This window comes from Bombina bombina, chromosome 2 (genome assembly GCF_027579735.1).
Source record: "Bombina bombina isolate aBomBom1 chromosome 2, aBomBom1.pri, whole genome shotgun sequence".
Taxonomy (NCBI): domain Eukaryota; kingdom Metazoa; phylum Chordata; class Amphibia; order Anura; family Bombinatoridae; genus Bombina; species Bombina bombina.
This window is the reverse complement of record NC_069500.1, coordinates 469,246,617-469,269,646: the sequence shown is the minus strand read 5'-3', so window position 1 is coordinate 469,269,646 and position 23,030 is coordinate 469,246,617. Positions and strand designations below refer to the sequence as shown.

Below are 23,030 nucleotides of genomic sequence, written 5' to 3'. Positions count from 1 at the left end.
AATGTTTAAACACTTGAAAGTGATGCAGCATAGCTGTAAAAAGCTGACTAGACAACATCACCTGAACATCTCTATGTAAAAAAGAAAGATATTTTACCTCAAAAGTTCCTCAGTAGCCACGTCCCATTGTAAAGGATTTCTAAGCCGCATATTAGAATGTCTGTCCTGGGACAGCTGAAAGGATGAGCCTCTCATATTATTTCCCTATTCAGATTAGGGAAGTTTACAATGAAATCTCATGAGAGTTAAGTCAAATCTCATGAGATCACAGTAAAAGAGGTCATGACCTCAGCACTGCTGATGCTGATTGGCTGCTGTTCATTTCTTCATTTTTTTTTATTTTTTTTTTACCTGCAGCTGGGAGCAGCAGAGTATAACTTTTTACACAGAACTTACTCTGCTGAGCTGAGGAGAATGTGAGGTGAAATATCTTCCTTTTTTACATAGAGATGCTCAGGTGATATTTTCCTGTCAGCTTTTTACAGTTATACTGCATCAGTTTCAAGTGATTTAGCATATGAGTATTATGTCCCTTTAAGAAAATCATAAGAGAGGACTTACCGTACTATCTAGGCCAAGGGTTATCATCATTAGGAAAAATATAACAGCAAAGAAAGTCGATCCCACCATATTAGCGATAGCTTCTGGGTAAGTGATAAAGAGGAGACTTGGACCTATATAAATGAAATGAACAAGATTAGGGAAATACATTTTATAAATTATTTATGTGAAACAATCTATGAAAATTGGCAAGCAAGGTAACTATCAAGGTAAAGAGTATATTTGATAAAACAACAAATAAGTGAACATATATATCAGGAAGTACCTTCTCTCTTAACAGGTTTTATAGGCAAATGATGCTTTGGCAAACAGTATTCATGAAGTTGTGAAATAAACCATGTCAAACTAAGCAGATATAAATAATCTCAGTTATTCAATAACTACCTAATTCACAAAGACTTGAAGTACTGTCAATATGCTTAACAATTGCAAAACATGCGGCTAGATTACGAGTTGTGCGTTAAGGTAAAAAAGCAGCGTTAACAGGTCCTAACGCTGCTTTTTTACGCCCGCTGCTATTACGAGTCTTGCAGGTTTAGGGGCCTCGCACACTTTTTTGGCCTTACCGCAAAACGGCTTACGTAAACTTCGTAAACCTTTTTTTCTATGGGACTTCCATAGCGCTGGTATTATGAGTCTGTCCTGGGAGGCCAAAAAGTGAGCGGTACAGCCTCTATCTCCAAGATCCGTAACGCATTCTAAAGTCAGTAGTTATGAGTTTTACACTACAACGCCGTAGCATAAAACTCATAACTAAAGTGCTAAAAAGTACACTAACACCCATAAACTACCTATTAACCCTTAAACCGAGGCCCTCCCGCATTGCAAACACTTTAATAAAAATTTTAACCCCTAATCTGCTGCTCCGGACATCACCGACACTAGAATAAAGATATTAACCCCTAAACCTCCGCACTCCTGCCTCGCAAACACTAGTTAAATATTATTAACCCCTAATCTGCCGTCCCCAACATTGCCGCCACTATATTAAAAGTATTAACCCCTAAACCTAAGTCTAACCCAAACCCTAACTTAAATTTAATTTAAATAAATCTAAAGAAAATTACTATCATTAACAAAATAATCCCTATTTAAAACTAAATACTTACCTATAAAATAAACCCTATGCTAGCTAAAATTACATTAATTACAAAAATTACTAAAATTACATTAAATTACAGAAAATAAAAAAACAAATTACAGATCTTTAAACTAATTACACCTAATCTAATAGCCCTATCAAAATAAAAAAAGCCCCCCAAAATAAAAAAAACCCTAGCCTAAACTAAACTATCAATAGCCCTTAAAAGGGCCTTTTGCGGGGCATTGCCCCAAAGTAATCAGCTCTTTTACCTGTAAAATTTTTTACAAACAACCCCCCCAACAGTTAAACCCACCACCCACACAACCAACCCCCCAAATAAAATACTAACTAAAAAACCCTAAGCTCCCCATTGCCCTGAAAAGGGCATTTGGATGGGCTTTGCCCTTAAAAGGGCATTTAGCTCTTTTGCAGGCTCAAAGCCCTAACCTAAAAAAATAAACCCACCCAATACACCCTTAAAAAAATCCTAACACTAACCCCCGAAGATTCACTTACCGGGAGAAGTCTTCATCCAAGCGGCAAGATATCTTGAACGAAGCCGGCAGAAGTGGTCATCCAGACGGCATCTTCTATTTTCATCCTTCCGGCGCGGAGCGGGTCCATCTTCAAGACATCCGACGTGGAGCTTCCTCTTCAAACGACGGCTTCTTCGTAATGAATATCTCTTTATGTGACGTTATCCAAGATGGTGTCCCTTAGATTCCGATTGGCTGATAGAATTCTATCAGCCAATCGGAATTAAGGTAGAAAAAATCCTGCAATCAGCCAATAGTATTGAGCTGACATTCTATTGGCTGTTCCAATCAGCCAATAGAATGCAAGCTCAATTCTATTGGCTGATTGGATCAGCCAATAGGATTGAAGTTCAATCCTATTGGCTGATCCAATCAGCCAATAGGATTTTTTCTACCTTAATTCCGATTGGCTGATAGAATTCTATCAGCCAATCGGAATCTAAGGGACGCCATCTTGGATGAAGTCACTTAAAGAGATATTCATTACGAAGAAGCCGTCATTTGAAGAGGATGCTCCTTGCCGGATGTCTTGAAAATGGACCCGCTCCACGCCAGAAGGATGAAAATAGAAGATGCCATCTGCATGAAGACTTCTGCGCATCTGTAGGACCACTTCTGCCCTCCTGGAGGACCATTTCTGCCGGCTTCGTTGAAGAAATCTTGCCTCTTGGATGAAGACTTCTCCCGGTAAGGGAATCTTCGGGGGTTAGTGTTAGGATTTTTTTAAGGGTGTATTTGGTGGGTTTATTTTTTAGGTTAGGGCTTTGGGCAGCAAAAGAGCTAAATGCCTTTTAAGGGCAATACCCGTCCAAATGCTATTTTCAGGGCAATTGGGAGCTTAGGTTTCTTAGTTAGGATTTTATTTGGGGGGTTGGTTGTGTGGGTGGTGGGTTTTACTGTTGGGGGGGTTGTTTGTATTTTTTTACAGGTAAAAGATCTGATTACTTTGGGGCAATGCCCTGCAAAAGACCCTTTTAAGGGCTATTGATAGCTTAGTTTAGGCTAGGTTTTATTTTTTTATTTTCTGCAATTTAGTGTTTATTTTTTTAATTTAGCTAATTTAATTTATTTAATTGTATTTAATTTAGTTAATTTATTTAATTGTAGTGTAGTGTTAGGTGTTATTGTAACTTAGGTTAGGTTTTATTTTACAGGTCAATATGTATTTATTTTAGCTAGGTTGTTATTAAATAGTTAATAACTATTTAATAACTATTCTACCTAGTTAAAATAAATACAAACTTGCCTGTAAAATAAAAATAAACCCTAAACTAGCTACAATGTAACTATTAGTTATATTGTAGCTAGCTTAGGGTTTATTTTATAGGTAAGTATTTAGTTTTAAATAAGAATAATGTAGTTAATGATAGTAATTTTATTTAGATTTATTTAAATTATATTGGGGTGTTAGGGTTAGACTTAGGTTTAGGGGTTAATACATTTAATATAGTGGCGGCGATGTTGGGGCAGCAGATTAGGGGTTAATAAGTGTAGGAAGGTTGCGGCGACATTGGGGACGGCAGATTAGGGGTTAATAAATATAATGTAGGTGTCGGTGATGTTGGGGGCAGCAGATTAGGGGTTAATAAGTATAATGTAGGTGTAGGCGATGTCGGGGGTAGCAGATTAGGGGTTAATAAGTGTAAGATTAGGGGTGTTTAGACTCAGGGTTCATGTTAGGGTGTTAGGTGTAAACATAAAATGTGTTTCCCCATAGGAATCAATGGGGCTGAGTTACTGAGTTTTACTCTGCTTTTTGGCAGGTGTTAGACTTTTTCTCAGCCGGCTCTCCCCATTGATATCTATGGGGAAATCGTGCACGAGCACGTACAACCAGCTCACCGCTGACTTAAGTAGCGCTGGTATTGGAGTGCGGTATGGAGCACAATTTTGCTCTACGCTCACTTCTTGCCTTTTAATGTCGGGTTTGCAAAAACCCGTAATACCAGCGCTGCAGGTAAGTGAGCGGTGAGAAAAAACTGCTCGTTAGCACCGCACAGCTCCTAATGCAAAACTTGTAATCTGGCCGATAGATTGCACGTTTTTTGTGGTGGAGCCTGGCATAGCATAAAAATAAATAACAGTGAAAATTTTATTTTGTATAATGTTACAATTTAAATGCCTACATTTTAAATGTGTTTTGTTAACTTTATTATAAGCATGTCAGACAATCCAACTCTTTCATAGGGAGGTAAATAAAACACATTTACCCATGAAATGGATAAGAAAAGGCCAAGCAGAAAAAAAAGTTTTAGAGGATCTATTCATGAACAATGCAATAGCTATTTTATTAAGCAAATTATACAAATTTAAATTGTAAATATTTAAAGGGACATAAAAGTGTCAATGAACCCGATCGTATGCGATCGGACGGATTGATGTCCGCAGCCTCAGAGGTGGCAGATGAGCTAAGGAGCAGCGGTCTTAAGACCGCTGCTTCTTAAAGGGCCAGTAAACCTAAAAAATAATGTTATATAATTCTGCACATAGTGCAGAATTATATAACATTATATTAGCGTTAGCTTTATGCAATCTAATATTGCCTGTGAATTTTTATAAAAAAGACTGTTTTTCAGACCCGCTCTCTGTGCTCTTCTGAGCGGGTTTGTTTTTATCACAGAGCGCATCTGGCCAGCTGTCTAGTCACAGCCCGGCCCGACCACGCCATTACACTCGCTCGGAAACAGGGATATTCAGGGCCATTTGGCCCTTGATAATTTGGCCCCTATGTGTTTAACCCCTGCAAAGAGGATAAACACTAGGTTAAACTCGGCTACAGAGCAGCAATGCACTACTGAGACCTAGATGAGCACATCTGGTGAGTCAATGACAAGGGGCATAGCTGTGTAGACACTTATCACCAACTAGCTCCCTGTGGTGTGCTGATACTTCTAAGCCTACCTAGCTATGCTTTTCAACAAAGGATAACAAGAGAGATATAACTGATATCTATCAGAAGTACATTAAAAAGTCTATTGAAATTGCATCTAAGCAGTTTAATTTTGACTTTCATACCCCGTACATTTTTATTCCTAAATACTCTGCTGTAAATGTAGATTTAGACATACTACTTCTATTTATTTATGCTAATGGCATATCTTCATTCAGTGCTTGTGAATATGTCCTGGCCTACTTGATTTGACAAAAACTTATCCTATAACTCTTAAGAGTTTCTTCCCTTCCCATATATACCCCTTCCCTACCTGCCAGAATAACATAGTTCCAGAGATCAGAAATTGACATGGAAATGAAACATGTTAAAATCCAATACAATGTTTCCTCACATTCTCATAATGGTGAATATTTGAATATTAATATGTCCCCAGGTTTTTACAGTTGATTGCAGTTATTTTATAGCAGTCACATACATCCTTAAGGGACATGCAACTCTTTACTTGAGGGTTCACAGATTCCTCTATGTGGTCAAAATATGGGTTTCAAGAGAACCTTCTCCCCCAACACAAGCACTGTGAAAGCTCCTCTGTTACATAAAGCATTAGATGCATTACTGACGTGTGTCTCCTAAACAAAACACAAAAAGTGGGAGCAACACAGAGGACGGCTTAGGCGTCATCCATACTACACCAGTAAAGTGGATAACATGTCTGAGTCATCATTTGCACTCAAATGGTTCATAGGTAACTGAGGGCTCATTTCCATTGAGCTGCTCTTGGGTTTTCATAAAGTCTCAAAATGGAAAAAAATTAAGTCGGAAGCCATTGCCCTTATCCACAGTTTCCAATGGAAGGTTTCCCATCATTTCCGGCAGACGGGGTCTCAGAAAAAATAATAAAAGCCAAAAAGCGCACATTTACATAAGGTTTCCATTGAACCTTCAAACAGGTAAAACACTGTCAGAAGCTGTCGATAAAGTTTTAAACATTACGGCATGCTCATATGGATGTGAAATAGGAATAATAAGCGTTTTGAGGCCTAGTTTCCATGCAAGTGTTTCACTTTATAAATTTATTGTAATATGTCATATTTATTGTTAGCCCAGGTATAGGTCTAGTTGTAGTTATGTTGCTATTTAAATATTAATATGCATTTACATATAAAAATATAATCAATTACATATCTCCAAAATAACTAGGCCTATGCCTAGGGTAGCACTAGATATTACATATATCAATAAATTGAAAAATGTAATAAAATCAAAAAATCTTTTTCCTTTAACAAAACAATTTCTTAAATTTTTTTTATGAATTCAATGGGGCCTATCTAGCAAGCTCCGAACATAGCTTGACGGACCGTGTTTCTGGCGAGTCTTCAGACTCGCCAGAAACACAAGTTATGGTGCAGCGGTCACAAAGACCACTGCTCCATAACCCTGTCCACTTGCTCTGAGCAGGCGGACAGGAATCACCGGAATTCAACCCAATCGAGTACGATCAGGTTGATTGACACCCCCTGCTGGCGGCCCATTGGCCTCGAGTCTGCAGGGGGCGGCGTTGCACCAGCAGCTCTTGTGAGCTGCTGGTGCAATGCTGAATACGGAGAGCGTATTGCTCTCCGCATTCAGCGATGTCTTGCGGACCTGATCCGACAGTGTCGGATCAAGCCCGCAAGACATTTGATAAATAGGCCCCAATGTATCTTTGTTTTTGGTTCTCTCTAGAGACAATCACAGGTAAGAAGCGCAATTGCTAAACATACATTTTATAGTGTTATTTTAGGTTACCACAGCAACAAACTTGTTATGGTACTCTTTTTGAAAAATCCAACATCAGATGGAAGCGCTAACACAACGTTAAATTACACCTACACAAAAACACCAACTGCACACACTGCATAACGGAGACCTGGTACTAAAATGTAGCCATAAACTACTTTTAGCTGTCAACAATTTTGTTAGCGTAGAGGGCTCCAGAGAAAGAGTTGCTAGTTTTCAGAATCCCTTATCAGGCCCTAAATGTGTGAAAAATATAATGCATCCCGGGCTTATATGAGGAACAGAGTGCATGCTGGTTGAATCTTATTGACTACCCAGACCTGTTCTGGCTTATTTTAAGTGAAATATGTCAGCGACTTATGCCTGGTAACTTGATCTTGTATTGAAAGTTCTAGTTGAGAAAATAAAAAACCATAGTTTAGGAATTCAATGATTGAATGTTGTGGATGCAAGATGTTCTCATTAATACCGTGCTGCTCTTATGACACAGAAACATTACAGTACAGTTTTCATCCATGCTCTAAATCACCGCTCCGCACTGAAATGACATGTATATAAATAAGTGAAATATCAGTGATAACAGGATCACAGTTCAGTTTACACCCACCTCTGTCCTTTGCAACATCTTCGACTTCAACATCCCGCATTTCTGCCATATAACCCAGTACAGTAAAAATCACAAAACCAGATAAGAAGCTGGTCAAACAGTTCACCACACTGGTGATTATTGCATCTCTGAAAGGCATAAAAATGAGCGCAAAGTTTTATCCTGCAGTAATGTGCAAATATAAAAATCCCCACAGATAACTAATGCATAATTTTTTTCTGCTTTTAGACTCTGACCCAAATAGAATATGGATAAAACCCACAATATAAATGTAGCGTACTTAGTTATACATTTATTCTATTTCTCCACTGTTTTTATTTAGGCCTAGATTACAAATGGAGTGCAATATTGCGCTTTTTCGCAAGCACGATATGTGTGCTCCACTCAGTAATAACAGGACACATAAATGTGCACTGGTATCACAAGTTAGGAGCAATGTGAACATGACCTCACATTCACACTGCCTGGAAGCCTTGCGCTCATGAGAGCGCGCTTCCATAGGCTCAAATGGGAGCCTCGTTCTCATTCCGTCAGACACTGCAAAGCACCTAGTGCAGCACAGGGGGCAATTCATGCAGCGTTGGGCAGCAAAATAAAAATATATGTGTATATGAAAATATATATATATGTTTATATGTGTGTGTGTGTGTATATATATATATATATATATATATATATATATACAGTAAAAACATAGCCCCCCATTCACGTCTATGTAAAGGCATTTTCAGTGACATTTTTTTTCTTACACCCCGCATCCCCTCACTTTAACTCCTTATAACTGCTTCGTACAGTTTTTTTTATAAAAAAATAAAAATGCTAATATTTTTAATTTATTAAAAATAACTGTCCATTTTATTGGGGGGGCAAATGGGGCAACTTTTTATCATTAACCAGATGTCTGAAACCGCAAACTTGGTATGGCCGGTTATTTAATGTGCGCCCGTAAACCGGGAAAAGTTGCTCCTTTATAGGCACACATTAAAATAATGCTCCACTAGTAATCTATCCCTTAATGTTTAATTATAGCAGAAATGTTTTTCTCAGAATATGTCTAATATTTTCATATTTGTCCCATCACCTAAAGGTACTATTCTTAAATATAAAACTTTTCAAAATTAGAAATATTTTTGTAGCTGTGTTTGCAAAAAATGCATCTGTGAAAAGTTGTCAATATTTAAAGGGCCACTAAACCCAAAAAATTTCATGATTCAGATAGAGAATAGAAATTTAAACAACATTACAATTTACTTCTATTATTTATTTTGCTTAATTTTTTTAGATATCCTTAGTTGAAGAAAAAGTAATGCACATGGTGAGCCAATCACACGAGGCTTCTATGTGCAGCAACCAATCAGCAGCTACTGAGCATATCTAGATATGCTTTTCAGCAAAGAATATCAAGATAATAAAACATATTAGATAATATAAGTAAATTAGAAAGATGTTTAAAACTGCATTCTCTTTCTAAATCATGAAAGAAAAAATGTGGGTTTCATGTCCCATTAACACCATCATTTTAATGTGCAAATGATCTGCTTCTAAAACATCAGTATATACAAGCATATTCCTGCTCTTACTAATACTGTTGGTCAGGGGACAACATATCAGTGCTCAGAGTATGTACAAGAGGTTAATGTGAGCATATGTGGTCTTCTGTTGTATCCGTGCTGGCCATATAAATGTTAAGCAAGTCACAATGCAGCAACACTCAGTGAAGATAATCTATTTATTCAGAATAATGGAAGGTAACATAGTAACAAACAAGGTTTTGGACTTACATGTCCATAGTCATGGTCCTGAATAAATAACTAACTTCAAAAAGTGCTGCTGCTTTATGACTTTGCTTGTTAATGTGGGCCATTGTGCAGGGCCCTATAGCTTTGCACCTACTTGACACCTGTGCTTGATTTTCTTGAACAGTCATATGAATGTTAGAAATGATGACTTTTAACAGAAGTGTTCTTCAAACACAATTATAATGCATATATGCTTCTAATAGAATGTTTAATATTTCGATTTCCCTTTAATCTTCCACAATTCAATTCAAACTTTTAACCAATGAAAAGATTACTTCAGAAATGTAACCAGTCCTGGAATTTCAAAATTTCTATAGATTTAGGGGCCGATTTAACAACGGCCGAATGGCCCCTAATCACCCTGTGTCCATGCGAGCTTCAGGCTCGCCGGTGTTCTGTAATATTTCCCTACTGCGTTACGTTTTCCTACCTACAGCCACACCTACAATAAACTTGCAAATACCCTTTGCACGCATGCACTCACTGCCACAATCGGCAAACATTATAGAACACCGTCCACAATTTTGGCACTAGCTGGGGACATCAGGCTTCCTGCAACTATGTTCTTTTATTCTGTATATTCAATATTATTAAACTAATTTATTTGATTAAAGTAGTGAACGTATTTCAATAAATATGTTCACTCCTTTCAAATAAATCAGTATAATAATATTGAATATAGAGAATAAAATAACATAGTTGTAGGAATCCTTTTTTGGCAATTGTATTTTGATGTCCCCAGCTAGTGCCAAAATTGTGGACGGTGTTCTGTAATATTTACAAACTGCAGCAGTGAGCGCATGCGTGCACAAGTGTATTTGCAAGTTTATTGTAGGCTGGTGTTCTATAATGTTTGCCGACTGCAGCAGTGAGCGCATGCGTGCAAAGGGTATTTGCAAGTTTATTGTAGGCGTGGCCATAGGTAGGAAAATGTAATGCGGTAGGGAAATATTACAGAATACCGGAAACAGGAGTTAAGAAGCAGCGGTCTTAAGACCGCTGCCTCTTAACTCATACGCCTCCTCTGAGGCTGCGGTCTGCAATCCACCCGATTGTGTACGATTATTGTTGAGATGAGGGGAGGTAACATTATTGAGATGAGGGGAGGTAAAAAAAAATGTTTGACCTAGGTAATGGAATAATCGTGACTCCGCTAGTGAAGATTTGTATTACATAACTTTATATAGGATGACAATATGATAACAAGACTCTGAGGACATGTATGTTTGTATGCATGAAATGCATCTCACTAGGGGTTTTCATTGCCTAAGCACTTCTTATTTGCTAGTTCTGGACATACTTTCTGACTTCTCTTCATCAATGGATGTGAAAATCTTATTAAGCTTTAGCTAAGTAATGACAAGTTCAGTGGTTGGGTAGTTATTTTTTTAACAAGATTGCGGTCCCTTGTGAACCAATGTCAATTAGCTAAGTCACAAAAAAATGTGTCAGGATTGAGATCTAGCCCTTTATACTTTTGTGTGGTTATAGTAGCTGCTGGTCCTTATGGGTTAATAATGCAGCTTCTTCGTCCTCTGGAGAAAGCCACCATGACCCATTTTTTATCTCCAAAACTAACATTCAACCATTATACCCTTTACTTTAAACTGAATTTTACATAACAGTAGGTCAATATCCAACAAATATCTAACATTCTTGCAAGTTAAGAAGAGTATGTACTAAAGAGGACTTGTAGATTCCTACCTGTAACAGTTGTTGTTGAATGGGTTGTAACTGGCCAATGCTAAAAGGACTCCAAACCCAGGACCCAATGAGAAAAATATCTGTGCTGCAGCATCAACCCAGACCTATAAAAGTTTAGAATTACTTATCAGTGTGCCTAACATGTTCATACTGTTATATAAACATCAAATCAGCAAGATTATTGTCATACTTAAGGGAGATTTTTAATAGTAAGCATTGTGAATAATTTGTGTGCACATATGTACACAGGTTAAAGTGAAGATAAACTTTGGTGAATGAAAGTCCATTTTTTTTTAAAAATACTATTAAAAACAGGGGCACTTTCATTCATCAAAGTTTACAAATCAGCCGTTTTGATTAAAAATTTACCTTTGTTACTTTTCACAGCTAGATTCCCCTCCTGGAAATCCTCTCTTCACACGTCAGCAATGACTAATCCGGATTTCTCCAATCATGGCTTTCCCCCCAGGGTGGTTATTGCCTGAGGCCATGCTGTGATTGGAGAAAGCCAGGAGGGGGAAGCTGCTCTGGCTGTGAAAAAAATCAAAGGTAAGTTTTTAATCAAAACGGCTGATTTGTAAACTTTGATGAATGAAAGTGCCCCTGTTTTTAATAGTATTTTTAAAAAACGGACTTTCATTCATCAAAGTTTACCTTCACTTTAAGTCCCACGGTTTCCAATATCATTTCTATGCCGACAACACCCAAATCTACTTCTCTGCACCAGACCTATCTCCTTCCTTGCTAACCCGTGTCACTAACTGTCTTTCTCACATCTCTTCCTGGATGTCCTCTCACTACCTCAAGCTAATCCTCTCCAAAACTGAGCTCCTTATTTTGCCCCCTTCTTCCAAAATCTCCACCCCCAATCTCTCTATATCTGTTGAGAACTCTATCATTACCCCTACCCCACATGCCTTATGTCTTGGGCTCACATTTAACTCAGATCTTTCTTTCACTCGTCACATTCAGTCCTTGGCTAAAGTCTGCCCCTTCCACCTTAAAAAATCTCTAAAATTAGACATTTCCTTACACAAGACACAACTAAGATTTTAATCCACTCTCTCATCCTTTCACGCCTTGATTACTGCAACTCTGTCCTCTCTGGTCTCCCCAGCTGCCGCCTAGCTCCTTTACAATCCATAATGAATGCCTCTGCCAGGCTCATCTTCCTTACACGTCGCTCTTCATCTGCTGCACCTCTCTGCCAATCCCTTCACTGGCTTCCTCTTGCCTCCAGGATTAAACACAAAATTCTCACTCTGACATACAAAGTCCTCAACTGCTCTGCTGCCCCCTATATCTCAGACCTTGTCTCCAGATACTCTCCCTCCCGTTCCCTTTGCTCTGCTCATGACCTCCTACTCTCCTCCTCTCTTGTTACCTCCTCACGCTCCCGTTTACAGGACTTCTCCAGACTGGCTTCTATCTTGTGGAACTCTCTGCCTCGCTCCACAAGACTCTCCCCTAGTTTTGAAAGCTTCAAGTGCTCCCTAAAGACTCTACTGTTCAGGGATGCATACAACCTACACTAACCTTTCATTATACTAGTTCCTCTCCTCCATTGCTATCCCCTGAACCCCCTTAGCATGTAAGCCTAAGAGCCCAGCTGTTTGTAGATCACCTTATTAATAGCTGACTACAAAAGTGTGACTCTTGGCAGGGCCCGCTACCCGTTTGATCCCTATAAATGTTTTGTTGTACTTTGCATTTGTTTATAGTGCTGCAGAATCTGTTGGCGCTCTACTAATAACCAATAATAATAATAATATTAGTGATGTCTATTGAAAAAACACTCTATTGCACATTGCGACAATAATCCACATTTTAATGCATGACAATTTCTATCGGAAAGCATTGTATGAAAGCTAAGGTGATTTTTGTTTTCCATTTCAAGTCATTTCAGACCTTTAGTAAAGCTGCCATTTGAATTGCTGCATATCTAGATAGTCTCAATAATGTGCTCACACATTGAGTGCTATATGGGAGCAGTGTTTACAGTAATTTTTTAACAATGTTATACAACATATAGTGCAGTTACAGTGTAACAAATGCATTTAAACAATTTCTGATAAGTAGCTTATTGTGTTTTTAATGGATCAGAATAGCCTTGAATTTACAAATCCTGCGAAAAGACATGTAAAGCACTTTCCATGGAAGTTTTGAAAACTGAAATAGGGGCCATTGATGCAATCAGCCATTTGCCATTGGTTGCTCTAATGCATTCTTATCAATTTTAGCCCATGCACCAACACCTTTGTTATAATGGTTCTCCCTTATTACATATAGCACTACTATAAAAAATAGCTCTACAAAAGGACTCTCTAAGACCCAAGGGAGGCCATTTAAATTACCAGTAGCACACATCAGTCCCTCTCAAACACAATAAAACCCTATGGGACTTATCCCCATAACTTCAATTAAGTTAAAGTTACTTTAAATTGGTTAATTTCTTAGCACTTTACTTTAAAAATGAGGGATCACAAAATCCTGTATTAGTTAAGCAGTTTTTTTACTTTCAGTATTCCAATGTTTATATATAGTTATTTTTTGTTGGGTAATCTATAATAACTTTAATTAAAAAACAAAAAACTGGGGGGGGGGGGGACAGTAAAGAATATTTAAAAGTACACTAAATATGCAGTGTATATTTACAGTTATAAGTGGCAGTGCAGGTCAGTTATTGCAGCCATTTTAACTAGAGCTGAACTGAGCACCACTGGCAACGTCTGTTCGTGTTACTTAACATTTTAATTTGAAAGTATATGTTTGATTAAATTACAGATTGTGAAGAGATTGCTTGACTGTAATTATAGACAGGAAGTCTATTGTAAACAATGCTTTGCAAAACAGAGGAGGCAGCTTTAATACAATCCTGGGGAAAATGAGATGAGTAATTGAATGAGACATTTACATTTCCAAGGGCTTGTTCTGTGCGTCCTTTTCTCTGCGTGCAGAAAATAATGTAACCATTGCTCTTTAGATCTCAGATTTGCTCTAGTCCCAACTAAAGCATGTCTGTGATGTTATAACAGCTGTTAGTACTGCTAAGTAGAATAGGGCACAACAGATGTATCTAGCGTTAAACTAACATGAGACAATTATGTTAATTTTCCCAATTTTTTGTTCTGTTATTTTCTGTATATTTAGTGGGGCTTTACAAATTAATTATAATAAAGTCTATATTTATGAAAGATTGCTTACTGATTTGCTATTAAAAGAAAATGCAGTGTAGTTTATAGGTCACAAAAATAGGTGACATTCCAAATGTTAGACACTTTAGTTAACAAATGGATCGCACACTATGGGGCCGAATGATCAAACTCCGAATGGAGCTTGATGCCCCTGTTTCCGCGCGAGCCTTCAGGCTCACCGGAAACGCAGTTATGAAGACATCAATCTGCCCGATCCTATACGATCAAACTGATGGACACCCCCCCTGCTAGCGGCTGATTGGCCCAAATCTGCAGGGGGTAGCATTGCACAAGCAGTTCACTAGTACTGCTTGTGCAATTATAAATTCAGACAGCATATGCTGTCGGCATTTATCGATGTGCAACGGACATTATCAGCTATATCGGATCATGTCTGCTCGCACCTTAATAAATAGGCCCCTATGAATACATTTGTCAAAGTCATCAGGTTACTTACTGCAGTGTCTGTAAGTTTTTCCCATTTGGGTCTCAGGTAGAAAAGGATTCCCCTCCAGGCACCAGGAAGTGTAGCACCTCGAATCAGCAGTATGAAGAGGACCACATAGGGAAGTGTTGCTGTCACCCATACCACCTGGAAAACAAATGTTTTAACTCCCACTGAAGAGTTGGAAACCAACAGGGATATTATTAATCTTAATATACTTTTTTAGAATTTACTGTCTGTAAGGTTGTTTGGTAAAAACTGACATTTTAAAAAAAAGTATCACTAAAATATTTTATTACATATTGACAGCCTTGTTTCTATCAAAAGCAGTAGGTCAGCTATCACATTTGCACAAAAATTAAAAAATTAAAAAAGCTATCACATTTGCCTCAAGCTCCGTGACATGTGAGGCTCAGTTATTACGTTCTATGCGAGCCTCAAGAACATAATATCCACAGTATCCTATATCAATATGCAGCCTACAGTGCACCCAGAGACTCATTGGAGACAGTAACACCTAAAAGTGGTTAACAACTCTTTATTCATCTAGACTTTCTTAAAAACATTTTTATTTTTTTCAGTTTAGGGGCTTATCTTCGCTTGATGTCACAATTCTTCTGTAGTAACATAAGCTGCTTTACTATTTAGCAAATACTTGAAAAACAGAAAGCCAGTTTTGCCTATGCTCGGAAGAGGACAGAATGCAATTTAAGTTACCAACATGTCAACTCCCTCATTTCCCTGATGGCATTGGCTACACTGAGAATTTTTAAGTGTTCATTTTGAAAGTTTTTTTTTTTACTAACAATCTGTTTATTTTTATGTTTACTTTGATTTAGCTCTATGTGAGAATTGTATATGCATTTTTCATGAAGCTGAAGTTAATGTAGCACCTTTGAGACTTAGGAGCCGAATTATCAAGCTCTGATTAGATCTTGATGCCCCTGTTTCCACGCAAGCCTTCAGGCTCGCCGGAAACAGCAATTATGAAGCATCGGCCTTAAGACCGCTGCTCCATAACTGGTCCGCCTGCTCTTAGGCTGCAGACATCAATCTGCTCGATCCTATACGATCGGGATGATTGACATCCCCTGCTAGTGGCCGATTGGCCCAAATCAGCAGGGGCGGCATTGCACAAGCAGTTCACAAGAACTGCTTGTGCAATCATAAATGCGTATGCTGTCGGCATTCATCGATGTCTGTCGGACATGATCTGCTGAGCGGATCATGTCGGACAGACCGATGATAAATCGGCCCTTTAGTATATTTTATTTTAAGGTTTCCTGTGAAATTTGGATATCCCTAACCCCCTGACAATTCTTAACTAACATATTAATGGCTTCTATGCTCTTATGATATCCTTGGAAAGATAAAGAGATGTCTAACGAGGCCATTGACAACATTACGAGCATCTATTTATCTAAGCCAATGTTTTAGTTTAGGAAGTCAAGCTAATTATAATGTAGCCCTGTGTGAAATAGGAAACCAAAAGAGTTATACTGACTAGAGCTGGATTGTCAGAACTTGCTATGCATGCTTGGTATCCTGCTGGTTAGTAACCATGACCACTAAATAAAGTGGTACTGTTAGCCTCTTAAAGAGAGATGAAAGTCAAAATTAAATTCTCATAATCCAGATACAGTATACAAAATAATTGCCAATGAACTTTTATTATAAAGTCTACATTGTTCTCTTAGTACCAGTACTAGCATACCTAGGTAGGTTCAGCACCTGACTTGAGCACTATACGTATAACATTGTTACAAACATAAATACAAACATAGCTGACATAAGGCGCTGGAGGGGCAGTAAACAGAATTATATAACATTATTTTGTAGGTTTACTGCCCCTTTAAGACACATGAACCTATGCTCTTCGGTGGATTCTTTTACCACCCTGCCATTTTCGGTATTCACTGCATCCAGGTGAATTCTTTTGGCTGCACGCTCAGCCAACATTTTGTTGGCTGCCTCGCGCTGCCAACATTCCATTGAGGATGCGTGCGCATATGATACCCACAGGAAAAAGTAAATTTGATAATAGAAGTTAATTTAAATCTTATTTTTTTACTTTAATACTAATCCTTTAATGCTCATCCATGTAACTTGTTTTTACAAATAAAATAATCTTTGTAGAAGAAATCCAAATCTTCAACCTTTTGAAACGCATAACATCTAAAAAATTTTTTTTTTTAAACCCTAGACCTTTATAGGGAGGTTACCAACATAGATAGTGGGCAGAATATAGGTGGTTCAGAGGGGTAGCCACATGACCTGGTGATGGATGTGGGGGTCTGGGTTTCCCTAGGCAGAATTTTGGTGGTCCCTAGATTCCTGTACAGAAATTGGGATAGGAAGAGTGAAATGTGGAACAGTGTTCCTAAACCATATGTATGTTTTTCCAGAGCTCAAAATTATTTTGCAGATTCATTTAAAGGGATACTAAACCCACATTGTTTCTTTGATGATGCAGATAGAGCATGCAATTTTAGGTAACTTTCTAATTTACTCCTATTATCAATTTTCTTTGTTCTCTTGCTATCTTTATTTAAAAAAAAGGAGTCTAATCTAAGGAGCCAGACAATTTTTGGTTCAGGACCCTGGACATCACGTGTTTAATGGTGCTGTCCAATCAGCAAGGACAACCCAGGTTGTGAACAAAAAATAGGTCGGCTTCTAAACTTACATTCTTGCTTTTCAAATAAAGATAGCAAGAGAATAATGAAAATTGATAATAGGAGTAAATTAGACAGTTGCTTAAAATTGCATGCTCTATCTGAATCATGAAAGAAACGATTTGGGTTCAGTGTCCTTTTAAATTTGTGCCATTTTTTCACTCTTTATGTGGCTTTAACGATAATAATCGCATTCTTTTGTCCCAACCATGCTTTCCAATTCTTTTGTAAAAAGGGAGTATCTCACCTTTTATTTTCCATGTTTTTGGACCTTGAATATGTTTTTTTCAGTTCTACAAAATAGGTTACCCCTCCTGTAATCACAGTTTTCATAGGATATTGGAAATTGCGGGTTTATTGTTTAAAATTTTAAAGTAACTCTAAGGGGTCAATTTATCAAGCTCCCTAACCGCTGCTCCATAACCTGTCTGCCTGCTCTGAGACGGCGGACAGAAATCAACCCGATCGGATACGATTGGGTTAATTGACACCCCCTGCTTGGCCGCGAATCTGGAGGGGGCGGTTTTGCATCAGGAGCTCACAAGAACTGCTGGTGCAATGATAAATCGATGTGCAGTAGACATGATACGCTACATCGTATCATGTCTGCTCGCACATTAGTAAATTGACCCCTAAGATTCTTGGGCTCTAGAAACAAAAAAAAAACTACTGGTCAGCCTAATCAGTGTGATGTATCTGTTGATTGATTAGGCTATGTGATCCCTATTTAGCACTGTTATCTGTTGCTTGGAAGATTCTTTCATTTGTCACTTTATGAGTATTATTAGAGTCAGGATACCACAATCACCTACATATTCCTATTTGCTGATTGAACATTTAAAGGGACATAGCATGTTTATAGTTATGTTGTATGTTTTCATGCAAATTAGCACCACACTTTAAACTATTTGCATAAATATAAAGGAAAGATTTGCAAACTTGTATTTTGTTGGCACAAATTTGCATTATTTTGCAATTGAGTGGCATACACCTTCAAAAGTGTTAGTATGCATCTTATATGTGTTCCTGTGGCCAATTAGGGACAGATATAAATGATCTCTTGCTCTGATCAAGCAATCACAGCTTTGAATTATTTACAGGACTAGATTTCTAAGTCCTACAAAATGCACTCCAGCCACTGAAGGGCAGTGGAAAAGTGGACATAACTTATATTCATTATAAATCTCCATTCAGCATCATCGTTCACTGGCGAATACGGAAGTAAGAGGGTCCTTTAAGTATTCAGCTATTTTGGGAGCCGAATATCCTCTTGTGCAAGTAAAACACGCTAACATATGGATTTGCTCCGATCTTAGTGTATTTCACTTGCACAAGAGGATATTCAGAGCCGAAAACCGAAAGCAGCTTCTGTATTCGGCAGTGAACAAAACTGCTGAATGCACATTATTATTATTATCAGGTATTTGTAGAGCGCCAACAGATTCCGCAGCACTGTACTATTCATATATAAATGTGTTATGGAGAGTTACAATGGTAACAATAATGAAGCTTTGTTTTTAAAATATATGTTTAGCTAAAGGGTCATTTTAATGATTCAAATAGATCATTCAATTTTAAACAAATTCCAATGTACTATTATCAAAGTTGCTTTGTTCTCTTGGAATTATCTGATGAAAAGCATACTTAGATAGGATCAGGAGCAGCACTTCTGGGAGCTAACTGCTGATTAGTAGCTGCATATATGCCTCTTGTCATTGGCTCAGCTAGATCCCAGTAATGCATTGCTGCTCCTGAGCCTTACTCTTGAACAAAGGATACCAAGAGAACAAAGAAAATGTGATAATTTAATTTTGACTTTACCTTAAAGGGACATAATAGTCAGGACCAGCAGTACCCTGCAAGTTCCAGTCAGTACTTCAACTGTATGTTTAACCCTTTGAGAGGGTTAATATTTTCCTTCTTAAAGGGATACTGAACCAATTTTTTTTCTATTGTGATTCAGATAGAGCATGCAAATTTTTTTTTTTTTAACCTTTATTTATAATCCAACCAAATGTCAAAAACAAATAAAAACAGCATTAAACACATAACATAAACCACAATTTCATAAACCACAATTTATACAAAAATCCATTCATGTAACACTGTGTTTAACTATAGATGCAGATATACTTTAAGTAGTCTGCGTATTGGTATAGTCTAATCAATTTATTCATTGACATTGCTTGGGGTTTTACTTTTCAACCCCCCCTAAACCCTCCCCTCCCTCCCCCCATATATCCCCCCCGGTGCAAAGAGGTGATCCAACTAAACAAAAATCATAAGAATAACAACAGAAAAAACAGGAAAGGAAAACCCATTATAATGCTACCTCGCCTAGTTTTTACCAATTCTCTAGCAAAACAATTTCTGTATTCCTGAAAGGAAAGATTATGTAATTCATTTCTGCCACAGGAAATATTTTTAGAAAGACTGCCCATTTATCAAAGAATCTTTTGATGTCTTGGTCATTATTTATGTCTGCACCTCTCTGCTCTAAAATACATTGTTTTTTCATGCAATTTTTAATCTCAGAGATGCTTGGAGTTACACGACTTTTCCACTTTTTACAGATTAAGTATCTGGTGGCAAGGATGGTAGAAATTACTATTTTTTCATTAATTTGCCTGCCAGGATCTTTCTTAAGACAGAATATTATCTGATATAGTGTTAGCGAAAAACTTGCTATCTTTAGCACATTCCTAAGCCAATACTCAACCTTGGCCCAGAGATTTTTGATCTTTGGGCAGAGCCAAAACATGTGAATTAAATCAGCCGCCTGTAGCGAACACTTAGGACATTTATCAAACCCCACACTAGTACATTTAAAGCCTCTCTTAGGGGTAAAATATGCCCCGTGTAGGAGTTTAACGTGTGCCTCTCTCCAGGTTGCAGATAGTGTTACTTGGGCAATTTTCTTAATTGATAATTGAATAGTATTTTTTTCCAATATTACTACACGGGATTAACATGTTCCAGTGAGCTATCATATTTGTCAATACTGAAGCTGCTTTATTTATGCTCAGAAGATGGTAACACGGTGCAATCGACATGTGACCATTCCTTGTTAAAACGAGCCACTTTTCCAATGTGCCCAATCCCCACTCCCAGCCCACTATTCTAACTAGATCTTGAACAAAGTGTCTTAATTGTAGGTATGCAAAAAAATCCTTATTGGATAAGTCAAATTCCGTTTTTAATGTCTGAAATGTTTTAATACACTTCCTTTCTTTATCTATAATTTGAATTACCTTTGATAGTCCAGCAGTATGCCATTTTCTAAAAACTTCCGAGTCCAAACCTGCTTGAAAAGTAGGGTTACCTATTACAGGTAAGATATAAAAAGGCTATTATTAATTGACAGAAAAGACATTATTTTACGCCAGGCTTTGAGTGGATTAAGGATAGTTTTAATTTCTGCTGGAATTTCTTTAGGTTCTAAGTCTATTAACGCATCTAGAGAGTACGGATAACAGATGCTGGATTCAAGATCATTATTCAATACATAATTATTATGTGAGATCCAGTCTGCTACGTTTCGAGCTAGAAAGGAGAAATTATAGAACCTTATGTCAGGTAAGGCAAGACCTCCACATTCTATTGGTAATGAGAGTTTCATGAGAGAAATTTTTGACCTTTTATTTTGCCACAGGAATTGAATAAGAGAGGTGTTAATTGATCGAATGTCCTTTCCTAAGAGAATTATTGGTGTATTTTGAAGTATATACAGTAGTTTTGGGAGGAGGGCCATCTTAAAGAGAGCAATCCTTGCCAAATCAGAAGCTTTTCTTTAATTATTTTTATTACCGGAGGGATATTCAAAGCATATAGATCTGAGGTTCTTGTCGGGATGTGAATCCCTAAGTATTTAAAGGAGTCTGTTACTTGATGAAAAGGAGTTTTCAGTATGGAGGTATTATTTTTCCTTAGCCAAAATATCTCTGATTTGGCCATGTTTACTTTGTATCCAGAGAATGACCCAAATTGTTCCAATATCTGAAAAAGTTTTGGCAAATTCAATTTAGTATTTGCCAAATAAAGCAGCAGGTCGTCAGCATATAAGCCAATTTTTATTTCAGTACTACGGATTTTTTTACCATCCAAGAGATGACGAATTTTAATTGCTAGGGGCTCAATAGAGATATTAAATAGAAGTGGGGAGAGAGGACACCCCTGCCTTGTCCCTCTACCTAAAAGGATAGAAGACGAGATGGTGTTATTTACTATCAGTTTCGTTGAAGGCTGTTTATAAAGATTCCCGATAAATTCAAGAAAATTGCCCCCGATACCAAACTGTCTTAGTGATGTTTTAATATGTTCGTAGTATATTGAATCAAAGGCTTTTTCGGCATCGATGGAAATAATGGCAAGGTCAGGTGTGTCCCCCCCCCGTCCCCCAGCTTAGACATAGCCTCAAAGTATTCTGTCACTAGCAGTGCTTCTCTAATTTTTGCAGCTGAGTTACGATTATTCAGAAAGCCTGCTTGATCCGTGTGTATAATTTCTGAGAGGATCCCTTGAAGCCTGGATGCTAAAATCGCAGTAAGAATTTTGTAATCAGAGTTTAGCAGAGCAATTGGTCTATAAGATTCTTTATAGTGAGGATCCTTTCCACCCTTTAATAACAATGTTGTATATGAACTGGAGAATAGAGAGGGAATCAAGTTGCCCTTTGTGAAAAAACTGTTAAAAAGAATAGAAAGATGTGAGGTAACTTCACTAGACAAGATCTTATAAAATTCGTTGGGTAGGCCATCCGGGCCTGCTGCTTTATTTAAAGAAAGTTCAGATATTATTTTCTCTATTTCTTCAATGGAGATGGGAGCATTTAAACTGTTAGACATTTCTAATGTAATTGTAGGATGTTTGATATCCCTCCAGAAATCCAAAGATTTCTGTGAGTCACTTATTTTAAATGAATACAATTCCTGATAATATTCGTAGAATGTTTTTAAAATGTCATCCGGTTTAGAGATCTGTAGCCCTCTATCCTGCAGTTTATCTATTACAGGTTGTTTTTTCTCATTTTTAATTAGTTTGGCCAACATCTTGCCCGACTTATTCCCATATCTATGTAGCTTAGCCTCTATTCTTAATTCTCTTTGTGTTTCCTGCAACAATACAAAGGTATCCCTCTCATTTTTTGCCCTGACATATTTTGCCCAATTCAATGACGATTTATCAAGCAAATACTGATTGTAAGTGTTGGTCAGACATTGACATGTCTCTCTTTCTCTGAATCTGAATTTCTTTTGTAGGGCAATATTGTACGATAGAATTTCCCCTCTCATGACTGCCTTCGCAGTCTCCCAGAATAATTCAGGGCGGTTCAAAAATTCTTTATTAAAATGTGCATATTCCTTATATTTGTTAACAAGCCAATTCTTAAATTTTATCTCTGACATCAGATAATAGGGAGAAAAAAAAACGCGATGAAACAGGGCGTGAATGTGAAAGCTGAAACTCAAGCACAATTGGTGCATGATCTGAGAGGAGGATTGGTAGTATGTCTGATTTTACCCCGTGCATTAACATGCGTTCATCAATTAAGAATATGTCAATTCTAGAGAGTGTTTTATGCGCCTTCGAGAGACACGTGAAACTCTGGATAGAAGGATTTTGATGTCTCCAAACGCCTCGCAATGCTAGATTTTGTGTAATTCTTTTAAACATTTTACATTCTAAGTTGTCTTTTTTTTGTTTCAGCCGTTTAGAATCTCGTCTTAATCTATCGATTGGGCTTTGCGGAGCCA

At 37.6% G+C, this 23,030-nt stretch overlaps 1 protein-coding gene across 1 annotated transcript in view; it reads right to left on the bottom strand.

The window, feature by feature from the left end:
* Positions 1-23,030, bottom strand: part of LOC128647018 (sodium-dependent serotonin transporter-like) — a 188,449-nt gene that overhangs the window by 49,199 nt on the left and 116,220 nt on the right. The window contains exons 7-10 of the mRNA XM_053699831.1: positions 14,615-14,749; positions 10,964-11,067; positions 7,461-7,588; positions 562-674 (exon numbers count right to left, since the gene is read on the bottom strand). Of these exons, the coding sequence (XP_053555806.1) occupies positions 562-674; positions 7,461-7,588; positions 10,964-11,067; positions 14,615-14,749 (480 nt within the window). The remainder of the gene's footprint in view (positions 1-561; positions 675-7,460; positions 7,589-10,963; positions 11,068-14,614; positions 14,750-23,030) is intronic.